At 40.1% G+C, this 22,714-nt stretch overlaps 1 protein-coding gene across 1 annotated transcript in view; it reads right to left on the minus strand.

The window, feature by feature from the left end:
* Window positions 1-238: 238 nt before the first annotated feature.
* The window catches only part of LOC141004315 (uncharacterized), a 30,865-nt gene continuing 8,389 nt past the window's right edge, over window positions 239-22,714 (minus strand). Inside the window, exons 3-5 of the mRNA XM_073475746.1 lie at window positions 9,805-9,949; window positions 5,384-5,689; window positions 239-609 (exon numbers count right to left, since the gene is read on the minus strand). Coding sequence (XP_073331847.1) covers window positions 451-609; window positions 5,384-5,689; window positions 9,805-9,949 — 610 coding nt within the window. The 3' untranslated portion in view covers window positions 239-450. The remainder of the gene's footprint in view (window positions 610-5,383; window positions 5,690-9,804; window positions 9,950-22,714) is intronic.

Raw genomic sequence — 22,714 nt, forward strand, 5'->3', positions numbered from 1 at the left:
ATTTTTTAAACCCTTGGGTTTTAAAAAATGACAATAAATGTACCTTGTCAAAGAATGCATCCATACTGCACACTCCTAAGTTTTAGCCTCCATTTTGCATCAATAGAAATGCTAATGCCAGTGTACCTCAAAACTAGGATCACATTTCCCATGATCTCCTGCCAATCCCTACACCGATGGACCTATTTCTTCACTATAATGTATAATGTACTGTCTAAAATGAATGTGGCAACTGCTACAAAGTATCAAAGAAGATACACACCTGAAGACAGTCACCTATGTAGCGATTTTCACTGAAGCATAGGAGACTGTGTTTTTATGTCTGGTCAATTTGATGACTTCTTTGATTGTGGAGAGAACCTGTTCTCAGTTTGTGAAATCTGAGCAAATAGTTGCACAGGACAGTGTTGCTGATATGTGTACAAATGTCTTCTGTGATTTCAAATGAGTTCAGTCAATGAGTTCCTGTTTGATTTGGATGAGGGTGGAGGGGTGTTGGCTGCCTTGGTTCTCCCTCCTTAGAATGTATTCACTGAACTGGGAAGAGTCCACTCCACCGCCACATGAACATGTGATCCAGAACCCTCTGTGCTGCAGCCGCTCCAACACCTGCAGTCACACACAAGGCAAACAACAGCAACACAACAATGAGATTTGACCAGGAACCTTTGAACGAGACATTCAGATTTTTTCTCCAATGGAGTGCTGAGGTCAAGAGGTCTGCCAGGACAAAGGAGGGAGCTAGTTCAACATTTAATGGGTCAATTTATAGACATTAGATGTAGATTTTGAAAATGTTCTTTCCTTTGTGCCCTCCGGCGGTAGAAAACTGAGGCACCAACAGTTAATTTCACAAAACAAAATGGGTTGTCAGCTCTGCAGCCAAAGCTTGCTTATTATTTCACTGCATTTTCAAAGATCAGAACGACGCAGGTGGGACAACCTGAGCTAATGGAGTGCCTCTGCTCTCATATACTTTTTTCATTACATCATAGCATTCACATTATGTAACTGTTTTACCTTAAACTGACAGCTTCAAAATCATTTTGATGGTACAGTGACTTGCACTACGGTGAATGGTGTCACAGTCACTCCGCCCCCCTATCACTTGTTTCTGCACTGTCTAACTTTGGTGTGAGCATCAGAGTGTGTAACGCTTTATGGCAGTATATCACACACAGTAACAACTATCAGTGATTTTGATGAAATTGTTGGCACTGCTCGAGCACTGCAGTGTAGTCTAGGGCCAGAATAGGTGCCACAACCGGAGCAAAGATATCGGCCTCCATGGACATCATGACAGAGGTGAAAAGAATGAAGAGGATGCTTATGGAAGAGTAACAGAGACAGTGACCAAGTGAGTAGCAAGAGACGAGAGTAAAGTATTTGTCATCAGCATCAGCTTTGCTGAATAAAAGGCTGAGGACAGACGCAGAGCTGGAGCTGCTGTTGAATAGTGAATAATATTAGCTGGCTTGCTGAGTTACATGTCTTGTGTTGCTGCACTTGCTTGATGTTTGGCCATGTTAGCAAAGTTGTCAACTACTATTTTTTGATCATAAGCCAAGTCAGCCCATTTCAACAAAGGTTTAGCTGGTACTATGTTGCAACCAGGTGGTATTTGCCCATTTCACACAGAGATTTTGCAATATTGCCACAACGAAAGCCTGCCTTTATGCCACCTTTGTTTCTGTGTTGCGGAACCAAAAAGCGTGACAGTACACATCATAACATCTCTGTGTGTGTTTTTTTTTACATGTGGTTTCCACCTGTAAATCTAAACATGCCTCTGCCGACTGTGTATAATCATATGGATGCTGTTATAAAGTGTTGCGATTAAGATCCTGACCCACCATGCATCATGGAAAGTGACAAAGATACGTTTTTTACTCTAAATTACATCACATAATCGTCATCAGCCACCAATAGCGGTCCCTGTCGGGCTCTCATTCGTGGAGAGGGACACTGTTTTCCGAGGAAAAGTTCTCTGAAGACTCAGTCATGAGAGCTGACCGTCGCGGTGATTTTTCTTCATGAAATTTGGTGATTTTTTTCAATATAAGTTGCCAGAGACGGTAACTACAACAACACAATAGTGGAAGATGACAAAGACAATTTTTTTGCCGAAATCGCCTCACATAATCATCGCCAGTCTACTGTGGGAGCTGCCTGACTCTCTCTGCCAGGGACAGATGCTGTTTTTCGGGCGGAAATGTGATGAAGAGTCGGTGGGGGACGGGATGACAGACACAAGTATCACCAAAGACACGACCTGCTGACACATTATTGTTGTTTGGTTTTGTAATGTTGCTTTGTGGGTTGAAAGTGTGGGACATTTCTCCTTTATTTGATGAATGAGGGATCTGTTTAGTTTTCAGACTGTGAACACCATCAGACCAACATACCCCTGTCCTGCCCTACCAGCTTACCTTTACACACAGAGGTCATCTTGCCTGTGTTGCGCCCCATTCAAACTCTGTAACTTTCACACAGACTGTAGCTTGGCATTACTGTTCTAAGTTGTGTGCAAACCTTAACTGCTGAATGTCAAAAGTCCATCCATTCTGACCACAGCTTCTAGCAGCCACCTCTACAACAGAGGCTATGAACAATTTAAAAAGGGCCTGACCATTAGTCTGAAGGTATGTAACTTTACTCAGTTACTGCACTTAGGTGCAGTTCTGAAGTACTTTACTTGAGCATTTCCATTTTTTACTACTTTATACTTCCACTCCACTACATGTTGGTGAAATATACTTTTACTCCACTACATGTTGGTGAAACATACTTTTACTCCACTATGTATGTCATAACATTACTTACTAGTTACTTTGCAGATGCTGCATCAGAGCCACAGTAGCACATTTCTAATAATTTATTTTATCAGCAATCTGATTTTTTAAATTTATAATGAAAAAACTGATTCTTCTGAAATCTATCTGAAAAATGCTATCAGATCTGATAATCAGTCGATCCACAGTATAGCGTACCTACAGTCTTGGTCAAAAGTTTACATCCACTTGTAAACAACATGTACATCATGGCAGTCTTGAGTTCCAATTATTTCTACAGCTCTCATTTTTCTGTGATGGAATGAGTGGAACACAAACTACTTTGTCACAAATAGTTTGGTTCAATCATGAATTTATTATAGGTCTTCTGAAAATGTGACCAAACCTTCTGGCTCAAAAGTATACATACAGCAATTCTAATATTTGGTTAAATGTCTCTTGGCCATTTTCACCTCAGTCAGGTACTTTTGATAGCCATCTACAAGCCTCTGGTCGTCCTCTGGCTGATTTTTAACCACTCCTCTTGACAGAATCTGTGAAGTTCAACTAAATTTGTTGGCTTCCAGGCACAGACTTTTCTTCAGGACAGTCCACATGTTCTCGATGGGGTTCAAGTCAGGACATTGGGAAGGCTGTTCCAAAACCTCTATTCTATCCTGATTTAGCCATTCCTTTACCACTTTAGATGTGTGTTTGGGATCATTGTCCTGTTGGAACAACCAGCTGCATCCAAGAGCCAATCTTCTGCTGATGATTTTAGGTTTTCCTGAAGAATTATTCCATGTACTTTCTTTAGAGCAGCAGATCCACTGGCAGCAAAACAGCCCCACAGCATAATACTACCATCACCATGCTGGACAGTAGGTCTGGTGTTCTTGGAGTTAAGGCCTCACCTTCTCTCCTCCAGACATATTGCTGCTCATTGTGGCCAAACAACTCAGTTTTAGTTTCATGTGACCGCAGAGTTTTCCTCCAGAAGGTTTTTTCTTTGTCCATGTGATCAGCAGCAAACTTCAGTCGAGCTTTAAGGTGCTGCGTCTGGATCAAGAGCTTCTTTCTAACACAGCAGCCTCTCAGCTCAGGTTGATGTAAAACACACCTGACTGTGGACACTGACACCTGTCTTCCAGCAGCTTCTGATTCACTGCAGACTTGCTTTTTGGTGGTTTTTGGTTGACTCTTGACCATCCTGACCAGTTTTCTCTCAGCAGCAGGTGATAGTTTGTGTTTTCTTCCTGATGGTGGCAGTGACACAGCTGTGCCATGCACTTTGTACTTACAAACAGTTGTTTGTATAGTTGATCTTGGGACCTGTAACTGCCTTTAAATGGCTCCAAGTGACTTTCCTGACTTGTTCAAATCAATAATGCACTCTTTCAGATCAATGCTGAGCTCCTTAGACTTTCCCATTGTAGTGTTTGTGGCTGAGTCTAATGGCTGTATCAAACAAGCCCTATTAAAATGGGCCCAGAAAAGTCATCAGCTGTTATCAATCAGAATCGCTCAGAAGAAGTTAAGAGGCCATGCTACACAGAACATTTGATTCACACAACTGTTCTATAATCACCAAAACTGATTGTTCAAGTTACAGTATGTATATTTTTGAGCCAATACCAGATTTGGTATAGACCTATAATAAACTATAATAAATTAATTATTGAACCAAACTTCATGAATGTTTTTGTGACAAAGTAGTTTGTGTTCCACTCATTCCATCACAGAAAAAAGAGAGTTGTAGAAATCATTGGAACTGAAGACTGCCATGATATACTGTATTTTACTGTTTTATTAGATAGATACCAAATCCCAGCTGCAGTTCAACAAACTGAACAATTTTCCAAAACATCAGGCTTTCTTTTGAACCATGTAAATTATGCTGTTTATTGTACACCACTGCCCCCTAGAGGATTATTCAGTATCCCAATTAATACATTTGATTTATGTATTTAAAGTAATAATCTTGAAGATTTTCATGTAAATAAATATCTGTTAATTCACAATCTATCGGTGAATAAGGTACCACAATGATGATTGAGCCTGTGGCCCACTGATGAAAGCCCTTGCATGTGCTGTAGTACCAAAGATGTACACTGGGTGTCAGTGGCGACTTTCCCGGAAAATATCACAAGAGTTAGTGATGCAGTTAGTGATGCAGTTAGTGACGCGTTGCTTGTACAGAGAGAGTAGGTGGTACTGTTAATGGTCATGGCCAAACAAACAAAGAAAAGACAGATAACAGTGGACATTAATTGTTATGGAAGCGTGGCAAACCTGCCAACTGATAACTGACTGAAGTCACATTTAATTGATTGCCACTTTAACATAAGACCATAAGAGTTTAAGAATGGTGGACACATATGTGAGGAGTTCCTATGTTCTCAGTGCCTCTTCAATGATATAACACACATTTCTGCTAACTGCTAGGCTGTTGCGGCTCAGGGTGCACCAAAGATAGGGACAATCCAACAGTGGTGCTAACACATGCTGACAGAAAAATTCATCCTGAGAGAAAAAAAAAAGATCAGCCACTACTGTCTGATTCCTTAAAAACAATGGTGTTGAAAGATTTTAACCCAGAGTGTGTTTTGTACCTGGACAGAGTTGAGGTGGCAGTAGCCATTGAGTGGAAAGCGAATGATTTGCTTGGAGTCCTGGTTCCAGCTGGTGGTCAGGGAATTGGACATGATATCTTTGACCTCAGGAAAAACCTCCTCGATCACATCCCGGTGGGCGCTCACACTGATCCTCTCACCAAACTCCGGAGCCACATGAATCACAACACACTCACACTCCAAACACACCCTCCCGCATTCTCGCTTAGTCCGCCAGTGCTCCAGCTCTGCCTGTAGTGGAGCCAGCTTGAAGAAACTGGCCTCTTCATACAGCAGGGAATATTCCTACAAACACACACAAAAACGCATACCATATATATGAAAACAAGGTCTGAGACCCATTCACATGGACAGAAGAAAAAAGGACAAAAAAGAATGGCTCATAAAAGTACACACAAGTAAAAATCCACACATGAACACATAAAATACAGGGATGCAAGCACAAATCCCTAACTATAAACAAAGCATTGATCAATATACATGTAGAAAAACAATTAAGAACTGATGACCCTGTGTCAGTGTGGAGAGGGCTGCAGGATGTCCCCATCAACTGGCCAAGGACCATACTAACCAAAATCCTGCAACACCTCGACTCCGGGGGTGATACGCAAAGATCCTGTTTATGAACTTCAGCTCAGTGCTCAACACAATCCCAGAAGTCCTCCACTTCCAGCTCTGTGCCAGCCTCCACCTGTCTGTGGATAACAGACAGTAGACAGACAGTAGTGCCTACTGTCTGTCTACTGTGCTATCCAGCACCTGGACAGTCAAGGATGTGTGCTCTTCCCACTTTTCTTGACACCAACAACTGCACCCAAAAGACCCATCCAAAACTCCTGAAGTTTGCAGACAACATCGGCTTGTTGGAACCCTCACCACATGGTTCTAACAATAGAGTGGACTGCATGTAGACCAAAGCCCAACATACAGCCTCCTTGTACTAACAAAGCCTGGTAAACGAAGGAAAGTTCACCAACCCTATCCAGGAGGTGGCACCTTGTTGCCACAGTCCCCCCAGGTTTGAAAACACCCTTTTCCCACTGTCTGAGAGGGTACCTGAACATCCGGTGCTGGATGCACAGAGAACATTAAAAAAGCTGCATGCCCCAACTCATCGCAGTCCCATTGTAACGTGTTGCTCAAATCATCAGCTTTTGGCTGCGCAGCTGTTGCTCAAAGGGAGTACCCAAAAGTTTGGAGTTTACCCACCTAAGCCACAGTCTTTCACCTCACTGGACGAGCGGAAAACTGCCCTGTGTTGACCAAATGCGTTCCGGATGCAGAGGAGAGCTGCGCAACCCCACCCTCTCTCATCCCCGCAGAAGGAGGACGTCCCCTCAAAGCGATCCGCTTTGACCCCTTTTCTTCCCCCACATCGGCTCAGCCCACTTGGGATGCTGAGCCGTTCAACTCCTTTAATCCACACCAAGGAAGCAAGCTGGATAAAGGGTACAGACACACGCTAGCACAAGAGAGGCTCATTTAGTGTCTGGGCAGACACTAGAAATTAAATTGTATGCTTATAAGCTACATTGTTTTATGAGTTTGTGGACCACCGAGTCCTATTTGCTGCTAGTTTTACACTGTAAAACACTGTGCTTGTTGCTTGCTTTTCTTTGTGCTCATCACAAGCTGATTCAAGCCTCTCCACTCTGTGGAACTAAAGTGTTAGCTTTGCTGCCATGTGAGCGTACAGTAAGCCATGTTCCTATCAAGGATCAGGCCAAGGTGATTACACTGCATGCTTGTTTGTTGTTTTTTGCTTGAGTTTGTCTTAGTGTTTTAGTTTCATAGTTTAGCTGCTGCTATGAATGATAGATGTTTGTTGATTGAAGTATTGTTGATTATTGATCAATTTGCTCACATTAATAAATTCTATTATATTGTTTTCTGTGATTGTTTTGTGCATATGCTTTGTTGCGGTCAGTGCTCGGATTCATTTCCCTCACTTTTCCTTTAATATTAAATATCTTAAAAAAAAAGTTACCACTTCTTTTGAGACTGTTTTCATTCTGGGTATTTTGTCCCTGATTCCAGAGTCGTGCCCCGTTTTATTGATTTGATTATCAATTTTGATTATTAAATTTTAGTAATTACTATTGGTAATTATTTATTTCTAATAGCCACACCTGCCCTACCTTTGTTCCCCGACAGGCTTCAAACATTCAAACATTTATTCCATGAAGCCCAGTTTTGTAACAGGGTGGCATAAATATTTGAGTTAAAATAGCCCACTATAAGACAATGAAGACATATTGTAAATACACTATGTAACTATAAAATTTTTAAAAAGTAATTGTTTCCATTGCGTAGTAAATTATGAAGAGAGAAGTCAGTGGCAGAATTAATTTTGGTTGTGGCTTTTGGTTGGCCCCCCATTCCCCCCTATGCCCCCCACATGAAAATAACCTGCTCCTGCAGCTGAGGTCCAAAACCTTGGGGAGCAGCTACTGCTAGCTTAATATACACTTTAAGTCACTAGGTGTAGTTTGAAAATATCAACTTTGGTGTCACTCAGTGGAGGTAAAAAGGCTGATAACGACAAGTAGACTGCACAAATATTTTTCCACAAACAAAAACATGCTATCAAATTTATTTGAAAGACATAATCACAAAAAATATACACATACTTAATGCTTTAAGGTGGTTTACTGCACAAGTGTCAAATAATGACAATGAATTAATGAATAAGAAAGTTGGAGAATTAAATTTTCTTTAAAGCAAAATTATGTAGAAATTGGCATTTTGCACAATTTGGCGCCCCCTACAGTTTCTGAGTACAACACCACTGTTGTAAATACTGTAAAAATCCCAGGTCTGTAGCAGTTTGTTTGCAGATGTAATGTAGGTGCTAACTACAAACAAAACTCATTACATCATAACTATGGAGCTAAATCGGGGTCAAATGTTTTGTACTTGAAAAAGTAAAATTTGAAACTGAAATTTCAAGTTTTGATCTTGAATTTTGAAAAATACATCAACGTATTCAATATAAAAATAAATGTACAAAAAGTTTTTTCAGGTTAAAAATAATTATGATCAACTCTGGTAATTCTTTTGAATAAATCATTTATTTTCATTTTTCACTTTCATATGTTTTGATATTTGGGATCCTATTTCTTTCAGTTGCATGTTTAATCTTTTCAGATTCAGATCTTAGTTTTTTTACAGTTTCAAATCTTTTTTTTTCAGTTTCAGATCTTGCTTTCAAGTACAAAACATTTGGCCCTGATTTAGCTCCGTCAGTAGCACAATATGTATGTAACAAAGTATCTAGGTGCAAATATTCAGTTACAAATGCTGTAAATAATGTGTTGACAAAAAGTCAAAAAATGGTTCTAGTATATATATATATATATATATATATATATATATATATATATATATATACACATAAAAAGTTAATACGTATAGAATGTATGGAACTATATACAATGAACAAAAATATAAATGCAACACTTTTGTTTTTGCTCCCATTTTTCATGAGCTGAACTCAAAGATCTAAAACATTTTCTATATACATAAAAGACCATTTCTGTCCAGGAGATGGCTTATGGTAGAGAAATTAACATTCAATTCACGGGCAACAGCTCTGGTAGGCAAATGGTGGTCACACCAGATACTGACTGGTTTTCTGACCCCCCAGACCCCCCCAATAAAGCAAAACTGCACATTTCAGAGTGGCCTTTTATTGTGGCCAGCCTACGGCACACCTGTGCAATATTCATGCTGTCTAATCAGCATCTTGATATGCCACACCTGTGAGGTGGGATGGATTGTCTCGGCAAAGGAGAAGTGCTCACTAACACAGATTTAGACAGATTTGTGAACAATATTTGACAGAAATGGTCTTTTGTGTATATAGAAAATGTTTTAGATCTTTGAGTTCAGTTCATGAAAAATGGGAGCAAAAACAAAAGTGTTGTGTTTATATTTTTGTTCAGTGTATATATATATATATATATATGTATATATATATATATATATATATATATATATATATATATATATATATATATATACATACATACATACATACATACATATATATATATACATATATATATATATATATATATATATATATATACATATATACATATATATGTATATATATGTGTGTATATATGGAAAGTTATCACAGTAAAGAAAACATAGCAATGTAACAAAATCATGTTGGTCAGTTTAAAGTTTTCTGCCCTTAAGCAATGCTTATAGGGACACTATACTCTTTCAAAGCTGTTCTCTGTAAGTGGTTTTTCAACTCAAGTGTATCTGATTGTGATAACAATGAAAATCTTGAATTTGTTTAATAGCTTTCCTGTGATTTGGGACTGTTCAGACACGCTGCAGTGATAAACTGTTGTAGTACCTGATTAAAGCTCTAGACAGACACTCACTTTGAAGTCATCAGGGATGAGGAGTTTTGAGGTTCGGAGGAAGTTAAGTATGTAGCGGAACATGGGGCCGTCTCGATCAATGAAGTAGTGCTGCTTTAGACTGTCCAGCACTATGGGCTCCGTTCCATCAAAGAGACGGCTGATCCTGCCAGAAACAATAAAGACAAATAGAGTCCTCTTCATTAAATACCTACCAAATGTCTGCGGTCCACAGATATTCTAAATAATACTGCAGCACCTGAATGTTCAGAGCCTGTTGACAGATTAAAAAAAGTACAATTACAAATCATTAGAATTGATCTTGCTCTCTTTCTCTCTAAGCCCAACTCTAATTTATAATTAGAGAGACTCTGCAGCAGCCTTTACTTCCTATCATCCACTGCTCTGTTCTGACATTGGAAGATGGTTAAAGTATGACTACTTTTCCTCTCTCTGTTTGGGATGGTCACTAAAGCATGTCTACTATGAGAAGTGGAAACTGCTGACAGTACAGCTTCCCAGTTTACTGTACAGTACATCTGCAGTTGGCTTTATCTTAATACATATGTACATTGAGTGTGGGAAGACTGATTACAGTGACAAATAACTCAAAGTGTTCTCCAGAACCAGGTTACTGTATTCTCACACCAAAGTTTTCTTTTTTGGAATGGTTGCTGATGCCTCATATTAGCTTCGGGTGGTCTTTACACTGCATTGTTACATTCAACTGTGGACTGAGGATGTGGAATTTAGTCCCCCATCTACCACTGAGCTTGGAGGGTGGTGCTTCTCCTCCAGTATGGAGAGGAGGAGAGATTACTCTATCAATACCTACACTTTAAAGAGAATGTCCAAACTAATTGTTGAAAAAAGAAAAACATAGTTGCCCTGAGCTATGTGTTGAAATGGTCTTTGTGCTTACGTTGGTCCACTGTACTGTGATCACACCTGGCTGTGATGTAGCATACTGCTACAGTGCTATGCTACATTACCGCTTCACAGTGTGTTGGAAAACCAATAGTCGCCAATATTTATCATTGCAAGCAAAACTATTAGGCTGAGTGCAGATACATTATTGCACAGACGGGACATCCTCAATAAACGATGTCCTGTCTGAATACACTGGTGGCAGCCCGTCCTGCACACAAGGTTGTGTTCTGTTTTTGTCCACATTTCCCCAGTGTTACCTCTTTCAGATCCACTTCCTGTCAAGTTTCCTACCTTTGTGATTGCCTGCCCCACCCTGATGTGTTGCACCTGTGTCTCATTGTCCTCCTCTCCGACTGTGTTTAGCCTGTAGGTAGGTTTGTTGTTTCCTCAGTCCTTGCTTGAACCTGAAGTTGTTCCTGTCTGCCATCTTGCAGGCCCTCCCAATGCTCTTATTTGTGCTCTGAGGAGCGAGGAACAATCTCTGAGTAGCAATGAGCATGGACACACTAGCGCTGCCTTCATGGAAGTCTTTTTACTGGCCGACACAGCCCCTTAGTTATTGATTGGACGCTGCAGCGGATCAGACTTATCTGATACGTCACTGGTGTATCATACTGGAGTGAAGACAGATAACAGATTAAGCTCAAGTGTATCACCATCAAGTTTTAGGCTATATTTTGTGTGTTTTCTGATTCACCACTGAGTTAAAATGTGTGAGCCTGATTGGAGGTGAACAAAATGACCAAAAACAACTTTATCACTTGTAAGACACTTTTGATGGCCTGTTTTAAATATGTGAGGCTGATCCTTCCTGAGCGTCAGGTTTGATGCGTTACATCATTTCAGTTTTCCCTGAAATATTTTGCCATTTCACATTCAGAATATCAATGATTACAGAGGCAAATAATGAATAAATATATAAACGTATTCTATAAGTTGAAATGGTTCCTGTGCCTCTGAGCAGACACAGTACACAGTATGAATACACAGTACAGAGTATGAATACACAGCTGTTTGTTAAACAGATAACAGACAGAAATTCACTTGCACAGTTTGAACTTTAAAAAAGGTTGTGGGTTCACAAACAAAATCCAGAAGAAGTTTAATGTGTATAAGAGAAGCTTTGTTTGCATGAAAATGAATAATCAGGATATCAGCAGGAGCATCACATCCCAACATGTCCAACGAGAGATAAAACTGCTTTAAAGATATTTAAACAGGTGAAAAGGACAGGATTGGTTATAACGTAGGGCACAAGCAGCTGTCAGGATATTATTTATTTTAACCCATCCATAAATCAAGTTCATCACAGTCTATTTTCCAAGTGTAGGCCTAAACTATATTCCGTATAACTTTAATCATGTAAATGTCTGAACTGATTACACAATAAACTACAAAAAAAGACACACGTTTGCTTTTATCACGGTAGTGATGTGCAGGTTAGGGAAATAATACATCTCATTAAAGAGGAAAACATTACATTACCTGCACTATAAAAAACAATTGTGCATCTCTACGTTAACAGAGCTGTGCACAAATACGCACACGTGGCACATCATTTTAACTTTATGGATTATTTAAATCTCTTTTATTTATTATTATTGATTATAAGTTCCGTGTTATAATTTTAAAAAAATGAATCCTCGGTGGGAGGGACAACGACGCAAGGAAAAATTCAATGATTAAATGATCTGGCCATACTACGGATCCCGCTGATACGGAAACGGTTTGCAATGCTCCAAGCCCAAAGACAGACAATACATCACCAGGAGCAATCTCAGACATGAAATGAGAGAGATGGCTGAGCGCCAGGGAAACCTTTTGTCTGCTTTTGGCTCACAGGTGAACTTTTTGGTGGAGCAAATACAGCCTCAAACACTTGCTTCAAATGACGCCAGCACTGACTCGTCTACACCTGCTGCTCCTGAGCCATCTTCCCTGTGGCTCTTTCGGCTACACCTCACATTCATCTGTCTAAACCAGAGCATTCCTGACGCAGTGTGAGTTACATTTTTATTTCAAGTTTCCTCATTCCCCACTGATCATTCAAAGATCACCTACATTATTTCTCATCTGTCTAGTTGAGATAAGGCTTGGGCAACAGCTGAATGGAACAGGGCATCAGCTGTCTGTAATTCACTGCAGCTGTTCACAAAGAGTTTCACCCAGGTATTCCAAGTGACTTCATCAAGTCTCGAGTTCCCTCATCACTCTTCATCAGGGTAAGGGACGTGTTACCGATTACTGTATGCCATAAACTTTTGCACCTTGCCAGCAGAAAGAATAAGACAAAATATTGCAATAAAAGGTCTTAATATAACAGAGGAAGAACAGAAATTAGCATTATATGCAGATGATATAGCTCTGCCAGAATTGTTAGTTGAAATTAAAGACTATAGCATTCTGTCAGGATATAAGTTGAATTTGAATAAAACGGAAGCCATGCAAATTGGGTGTCAACTAGAAAATCACCTTAAAAAACAATTTGATTTGAAATGGGACCAAAACAAAGTAAGATACTTGGGGGTGAATATATCAAATACATTGGATAACTTATATGCCTACAATTATGGAAAATTGGAAAAATCAGTAAAACAAGATCTACAAAGGTGGAAATATTTACCTTTATCATTATCGGAAGAAATTAGTGTTCTTAAAATGAATGTTTTGCCACGTTTTTTATTTTTCTTTCAGAATCTACCCTTGTACATATCACAGAAATGTTTCAAATATTGGGAAAATCTGCCGAGAAGGTTCATATGGGATGAGAAGAAACCAAGGGTCAAACTTAAAATTATACAGCGAAAAAGAAGTGAAGGGGGACTCGCATTACCTAATTTAACTAATTATTTTTATGCTGCACAAGTAAAATCAATAGCAGTAATGATTAACAAAAACTTGGGTCCCAAATGGAAAACTACAGGGAGTAAATCAGTAGGCTCTTTTTACACACTGATCTCAGGCAAATGAAAGCAAACTGTTTTACATTGAATAATATAGTTAGAATTTGGAAAAGACTGTAAAATAACAAATGTTGAAGACAGAGAGCTGATTTGTTTGAGAGAAATACAGGAAGACCCACTTTTTATTCCAAACAAGATAGACGATGCTTTCAAAATCTGGAGAAACAGAGGTCTCACAACGTATTGTCAAATGTATTGTGATAAAGGAATCGAGTCATTTGATAATATAGTTAATACATATCAGCTCCCAAAGAGTCACTTTTACAGATATTTACAAGTAAGAAACTATTTAAATGAAAATGTCCAATTATCAAGTCTTGAAAACCTCCATCCATTAATTGCATGTATGGTAACACAATGCCAGAGTAAAAACACACAAAAGATAATTGGACAAATGTATCAAATATTACAATGCAATGAAATTGAGGACTTGAACGGTATCAAAGAGAAATGGGAGAAGGAGTTGAAAATAAGAATATTAGACAGTGAGTGTAAGCAAAGTTTTAAAGACATTGTAGCCTACATAAGATCTCCCTTCTGGCAGGAGTGCGCTTGGAAGATGAATTTAAGGTATTTCCAAACACCATTGACAACTTTTAAATATACACAATCCAGCACCAATTGCTGGAGGGGATGTGGGACAAACAACGCAAATTACCTACATATTTTTTTTACATGTAATAAATTGCAAGAATATTGGACAGATGTCCTAAAACGGATGCAGAGTATTTTTGGAAAAGAAGTGACTTTTGAAAAACATAATATACTACTGGGTATACAACCTAAAGTATTACAGAATGAACATATATACTTTTTTGAAGCTCTGAGCACCACAGCACTTAAACAGATAACAAGAAACTGGAAAAAAAATTAACCACCTAAGATTTGCAAGTGGTTAGAAATTTTGGAAGAAATGAACACAATGGAAAAAGTCTCTTATAGAGTCATTAATAAGGAAAAATTATTTGAAAAGAAATGGGCCCTTTATAAGTTTATTAGTTAAGGTAATAGGAACAGCACTTGAGAGAAAAGAAGGGAAAGGAGGAGAGGAAAAAAGGGGGAAAAAAGAAGAAAATAATAATGTAAGTTAATAATAACAATAAGTGGACAAAGCCATAGGACATTATTATTATTATTATTATTGTTTATTTCTAATGGATTTATTTGTCTATTATCATTGTTGTTGTTTTTTGTTTGTTTGTTTTTTTATTCTTCTTATTATTATTATTATTATTAGTAGTAGTAGTAGTAGTAGTAGTAGTAGTAGTATTACTATTATTATTTTTATGTATACATTTATGAATGTATTCAATTGTTTATTGAAAACAATTGTATACAGAAAGCCCAAGATGTCCTTTTTTTATTTTATAGTTATCATTATTATTACTGTTATTAACAATGGCCACGGGATGGGGAAATAGGGATGGAGACTGTAAACAAAAAACAAAAACAAAAATGTGTTCAAAGAAATGTAGACTCTGTGATTATGTAAAGCACATGTCAAATTGACTGAAATGAACACAATAAAGTATAAAAATAAAAAAAAAGAATTAAAGCTGCCCTCTCTACCCCTGCCTAAACCCATTGACCAAGGGCGTAGGTTTGGTCTCAGCTTTGGTAGTGACATTACCAGGGGTGGACTGGGACAAAAATTCAGCTCTGGCATTTTCTGTCCAGACCAGCCCACTATATTATCAGCGGACACCACGAAGAAGTCCACAAATCTCGTGGCGTCCTTTCTCACACATACTACAAAGGAGAGTCATATTCCTTGATAGCAGTTAACAAATAAAGCACGTAGCTATGAACTCAAGGACTAAAACTGACAGCTATAGCAATCAACCAATCAATCTTTGTTCATTATAGTGTCAAATCACAACAGAAGTTATGTTATGACCAGGGGTGGGACGAGACTAACGGGAAGAACCCAAAACCAGAGACGGGGTGGAGTTTTTCTCACATCATTACTTACATTTGCACAACAGTTGGTGCATTTCTCAAAACAATTAGTACAAACTGCAAAACCTTGTTGATAACCTGCAAAAGCATGTCACATGCTCAAAATAGAGGTCATTCCTCAAAACCAAGTATTCCTATCAATGAAAGTGTGTGTGTCATAAAAAAAAGTCCTGACACCATCATTTATGAACAAGGTAGTCAAATGGCTTTGTCGTGTTTTCATTAGGACACTTTACTAGTGTTTCCCAATGCAAAAAAGCCAGATCTTTGTGACCTGAAAATGCTCAAGACTATACACTAACACTATACACAGCCATTTGAAAACTACAGTAAAAGTAACACATTTACACACAAATTATACCTATTAGATAGTTATCACCTCAGTAAACAATAAATGAATTGAAAGATTACAATAAATTCAATGGTAAATATTGCAAATTAAATTTATTATTTGCTATAGGTTTACTTGTGTTTTGTATCTCTGTTTACAGCTCATCAGGCCACGTGAATGTTTACTGTTGCTATGGCAACAAGAGACCGCTGACGTTAGCATCTGTTAGCTAGCTTAGCTAAATCATCTGAACAATAATAACCCATAATATCACAATTCGGCGTATTTGAACAAAATCAACCACAACTACCAACAGTCACAGCCCTTTAACTCTGGGCTGATGTGCTGCCACATGTTAGATTGTCAAAGTTAGAAAATAACGACTTCAGTCCCTGAGGAGCTGCGTTAGCATTAGCGGCAGCTACGTTAGCATTAGCGGCAGCTGCGTTCATCAGTATGTTAGTGAGGTCGCATCACATTCAATGTAAAAACGTTTTTTTACTTTGTTTTGGACATGTCTCAAACATTTAGCCGAGCCAGCCCCAGGCTGACGTTACTGACCCTGTCTGCCTCCACTCGCTCATCATCGTCAGGTCCTCCTCCCTCGTCTCCCGGCGCAGCAGCACCTGTGGCTGCTGGCGGGTCGGTGTCACTGGTCCCGGCACCAAAAAGCTCCGTCAACTTCGCACATTTAGCAGCCTCCACCTCCAGAGACTTCAACTTTTTAATCGCTGTTTCTCAGCTGTTTCTTCCTCTTATCCATTTCAAGTAGCGGACACAGTTTGGAAGATGCTCACTACCACCACTCACTAACGTTACTACTGGCTCAGCAGCAGACAAATATTGGTAGTGACTATTTTGCAATCCTCGAACATTGGTTGTGACATGTCACGACCATCTATATAGAAACCTACGCCCATGCCATTGACACCCTGGATGAGTTGTTGTTGTGGCTCTGCCTTGCCACATCGCCCCTGGTCAGACATCTCCCTGGACTTCATCACTGGATTACGCCCTTCTGAAGGTAACACCACCAAACTCACTCATTCCTTTGCCTAAACTCCCCTCTGCCAAAGAAACTGCAGAGGTAATTTTGCACCATGTTTTTCGGCTCCATGGTTTCCCTAGGGATGTCCTGTCTGGCGAATCCTCATGAGAAGCTCTGAGACCCACAAGAAGGCTGTGGATTGCAGCCAGACTCCTGCCCCATGCTACCAGAGTGGCTAGAGGGTGTGGCTATCCACCCGAGACCTCCCCCTGCATGTTGAATCCTGTAAGTTGGCTCCTCCTGTGGCTGTCAAGTTAAAATGGCCTAGGTCCATGAAAGAGCACCCCACATTCCACGTCAGCCATGTGAAGCATGCCAAAGAAGTTCTTTGGTCACTTACCTCTTGTCTCATTTCAGATCCAGTTCAAGTTTCCCACCTGTGTGATTGCCTGCCCTGTCCTAATGTGTTGCGCCTGTGTTGTCTTCCCTCTCCTAGTGTATGTAGTCTGTGGATACATCCCATTTCACTTAATTGCTTCCATGTTTCCCTCACTTGTGTCTTTTCCTTGCACATTAGTCCCTCCCACCAAGGATTCGTGGAGAGTTATGAGGAAACCATGCGAGGGGCAAGGGGAGAGGAAATGAGGAAATATATTTCAAGAGATATGAGACATCCTTTCCTCTGTAATGCCACGTGAAGCGACGTCCCATTCTGATGATGGCTGCAGCCAATGGATTTGTTTCTGCACACAGCCCCTTATCAGAAAGGCCATTATCTGTATTTTTATTTTTTATTTTTTTGATAATAAGACAACTAATAATTATCAAGAGATTTAAATAATCAAGTCAAACTGATGTGCCGCATGCGTATTTGCGCACAGCTATCAACAGAGAGACGCTCTTATATGGTCTCTTATGCCGCAGGTAATGTATTTTTTTGTTCATTAATGTGATGTATTATTTCACCCACCAGTAGCCCATCTGATATTAATCAGAATGTTTATTTTTATGACCTGGACTACCCAGTCAACCAATTTTCCAGTGTCCATGGCTATAACTGATCTGCGCATCACTACCATGACAAAAAGCAAACATGTGTCTTTGTTTGTAGTTTATAGTGTAATCAGTGAAGACATTTATGTGATTAAAGTTATAGGGAATATACTGCAGTTTAGGCTTACACTTGGAAATTAGACTATCATTAACTTGTATTTACAGATGGCTTAAAATAAAGATATTAATTTTTTTGCAGTTAGTACTCTGCATTATCTCAGCTGCTGCCTGTGCCCTACATTATAATCAATCCTGTCCTTTTTACCTGTTTAAATATCTTTAAAACAGACAACAAACTTTTAACACTTTATTTTTTCGAAGGCTGATCTCTGGAGAAACTCTAACAGCTGCACCTGCTTTGCTGCCTGGTTCTGTGATCTGTGATCTCATTGGACATGTCGGGATGTGATGCACCTGCTAATACCCTGATTATTAATTTTCATGCAAACAAAGCATCTGTTATGCACATTAAACATCCTCTAGATTTTGTTTGTGAACACACGATCTTGAAGTTTAAACTGTGCCTGTGATTTTCTGTCTGTAACATGTTTAACAAACAGGTGTGCATAAGTAAACAAGCTACAGTCTGTATTTATACAGTGTACTGTGTACTTGCAGAATGCCTTTGTATTATTTATTTATCATTTGCCTCGATATTCATTGATATTCTGATTGTGAAATAATCATTTTATAACTCAGAATGTGATTATGGTGTCTTTTATTATTAATTTTTAAACAATTTCCCCTCAGGGATAATAAAGTATTTCTGATTCTGATTCTGATTCTGATTCTGATTTTGAACACTGTAAACTATTAAGCTCAATGTTTCTGGTAAAATTGAAATGATTTAACATATCAAACCCGACGCTCAGGAATAATCAATCTCATGTGCTTAGAACAGGTGAAGAAAAGAAAAATGTTTCTTAGAAATGATAAAGTTGTTTGTGGTCCTTTCGTTCACCTACAATTAGGCTGCAACTTTTTAACTTGATGAAAAGAAAATATAAAACTTGATGGTGATACACTTGAGTTTAATCTGTTATCTGTCTTCATTCCAGTATGAAACTCCAGTGATGTTGTAACGTGATGTAATCAGTCCAATCTGCTGCAGCTTTCAATTAATAACTGATATGTAACTTAATAACTCAGTTACATTTTATCTAGGGGAAATAAGCTGTGGAACTGCTGCTGGTAAGTCAGAAAGTAATTGTAGATCCAGTGTTTAGGCATTCTGTGAGGAGGATTAGTTGAAATATTTAATCTTGTCTAGATACCTTTTGTGTAAATTCTTGTGAAATTGTTGATGCTGAGTGGTTATTAGCCAGTTTCAGCCAACTCAGCTGTGGTAAATGGGCTTGATTGCAGGGCGGAGCTAACCCTGCATGAGGTAAATCTAGCACATATGGGCTAGTCACTACAGTACCAGCTGCAGCACCAGGACAGCCGAAACGAAGACTGTCGTACAAAGACTTAGGGAGTCTCTCTGCGGGAGTCCATTGAGGGAGTCCAAGTAACCCACTGTCCACCACCCATCGCAGCCATGAGTCCTACCCAATCCCAGTCAGGACATAAAACCGGAGAAGATTTCACCGGAGACCCATTGCTCAAGGCTGTATCCCAGCCAATCTCTGTTACCCAACATTCTCCACTGGTACTGAACTAGTACTAGTACTAGGGGGGCTATGGAACTGCCAGTCTGCAGTCAAGAAGGCGGACACCATTTCAGCCTATGCCTCCCTGCAGACTCTCCACTTCCTGGCCCTAATGGAGACCTGGATCACCCCAGAAAACACTGCCACTCCAGCTGCCCTCTCAACTGCCTACTCATTCTCACACTCCCCAAGACTAACAGGTCGTGGAGGAGGAACTGGACTCCTCACCACACCCATGTGGTCCTACCAGGTCCTTCCCCTGGACCATCTACCCAGATCTGCACTTTTTTTCCATGCTGTCTCTGTCACCCTTCCTTTCAAGCTCAACACTGTGGTAATATATCGCCCTCCCAGTCCTCTCCGTGACTTCTTTGATGAGATGGACACCCTCCTAAGCTGCTCCCCTGACGATGGCACACCACTCGTTGTCCTGGGTGACTTCAACATCCCCCAGAGAAGCTGCACTCAACTGAATTCATTGACGTCTTCTCCACATTTGACCTCACACTCTCCGGGAACCAACTTGACCTTGTCTTGGCACTCTCTGTTACCCCGCTCACTGTGTCCGACCACCACTTTGTCACTTTCTCTCTCCCCTTGAAGTCCACCACCTCCCCCGCCCCTACACCTCACACGGTCACCACCCGCCGCAACCTGAAACCCCTCTCTCTCTCCACTCTCTCCTCAACTGTTCTTTCCTCACTACCATCCACAGAACAATTCTCCCTAATGTCCACCGAGGAAGCCTCCTCCACTCTGTTATCCTCCCTCTCCTCCTCTTTAGACACTCTGTCCCCTCACCTCCTGACCAGCACGATAATCCCCCCCACCCCTGGCTGTCTGAATCGCTGCGAACCAATAGATCGGTGTTACGAGCAGCAGAGAGAAAATGGAAAAAATCACGTCATCCTGATGACCTTGCTCACTACCACCACCTCCTCTCTGACTTCACATCAACTGTTTCAGCAGCCAAATCTGCCTTCTACCTGTCAAAGACCAACTCCTCTGCCTCCAACCCCAGGAAACTATTCTCTATGTTCTCTTCCCTCCTCACCCCTCCTACCCCTCCCCCTCCCCCTCATTCCTCCCTCACTGCTGATGACATTGCAACTTACTTTACCAAGAAAGTAAAGAACATCAGCTCCTCATTTACTCGTATGCCCATCCAGAAAGCACCTCCCCCAACCCTCACCTATGACAGCCTTACCTGCTTCAGCCCTCTCTCCTCTGAAGATGCTCACACACTAGTGACATCTAACCATGCCACTACCTGTTCCCTTGACCCGCTCTGGGTTTCTCAACTTGTCAAAAACTGATGCTATGGGATTGTAGGACAGGTTGGCCGCCATCCCACGGCATCATTATTTAATGAGTTAATAGTGAGCCTCAAAAATCAACTTTTCTTACAAATAGCACCTTTAAAGGGTAACTTCGCCAATTTTCAACCTTAATCTCTATTTATTGGAATTTAGTATTTAGTTCATGCTGAGGGACACACTAGTGATCACACTCAAGGTTCTGTAATGTCACTGGTACTCTGAAGAACTACAGGCCATTTCAGTTGGGATTTCTAGTCTCCACCTCTGGGTATCCAGCGGGTGGGATAGATTGAAATAATACATACATGGGGGGCATGTCAGCTGGCACTTAAACACAAAACTTCTGTATCACTTGTATGCAAATTAGCTAGAGTAAACAACTGAAGAAATCCAGCTGAGAGAGGCTGAGCTGCAGCTTAAATAGCGTGAGAGGACATCGTCAACAGCAACTGGTGGTGTGTTTGCAAACCAGAAATTAACTTTCATGTAATGTGAGCATAGAGGTGAGCCAGAGACCTTCTTCAGGATCCTAAAGATAAACTACCAGCTGTTTGGCGAGGGCCTGTGGAAAACACACACTAAAACTTATTGTAATTACAAAACACAAAGCCACTTAATTCAAAGCACTAAGGACCCAGAAAGGACATGTTGAACGTCTGTTCCTTAGCCATCAATATGAGGTGACCAAAGCTGAACAAGTGTAGTGGTCGGAGAGGGCACGTCAAGTGTGGAACACAAAGAGGGGCATTGAGAGCGCACAGAGCCAAGCAGCATCTTCAAGTACACACAGGGCTGCAGCTCCAACAGGTGACAGTGAGTCCAACCTGGTGGTAAACCTGCGGCAGGACATCTCTCTGTCCACAGAACCTGCTCCAGAGGAGGAGAGGAGAGAAACCGACCTGATGGAAACTGTGACCAAAGAATTACAGACGTCTCACAGCCTCACACCAGCAGCCTGTGAGTGCTAACAGAACAGAAGAGTGATTTTGAAAACACCAAATGACTTACTTTATGCAGATTTAAAAAAAATATATAATTTCCATGAGGCTCTTCTTCTAAGCAGACAGACCACAATAAACCTGGCATATAATATTCCTCATACTTGCAGCTGTATAGTGATGTTAGCGTGCTACATGTTGAGTCACGTTCCTTTGATCGTTATTTTAAATCATTATTAATACCACAACATAATACACATAGTGGTCAGGTGGTAATCCGACATTAATGCATTTTGGTATCCTTTAGATCTCAGTCACTTCAGCTCAAATTTCAAGCAACACTAAATGAAACAAGGAGAAATCCTTATTTCTTTTAGTTTCACACAACCCCGTTTGAAACACCCACCTCCACCTGCTGGGCAGCTTTAGGAAGTATTAGGGGGTGGACCATCAGGAGGTTACATGCATGTAGGCAGGCTGTTCATGCAGGACAACTCTAATAACCCAACTTTCGCTTTCAAGACACAATGCACTGGGGATTTTATTGCCTCAGTTAACTACATTTACCATCAACACTGATTGGGATATTCACATAAAACATGGCGAATGTCTCCTTTAAGTTTAAGCACAAAATTGAAAACATTGTCAGGGAAGACCATAAAAATACCAAAACAAAGTGGCGTGGTACTTCAAAAAACACTCAGATGGAACTGTTGACAGGATCACCGTTTTGTGCAACTTATGCAGTAAGGAATTTTCTAACCATCGGAGTACTACAATCTTAAAAACCTTGACCTT

The sequence above is a fragment of the Pagrus major genome, chromosome 11, assembly GCF_040436345.1.
Source record: "Pagrus major chromosome 11, Pma_NU_1.0".
Taxonomy (NCBI): domain Eukaryota; kingdom Metazoa; phylum Chordata; class Actinopteri; order Spariformes; family Sparidae; genus Pagrus; species Pagrus major.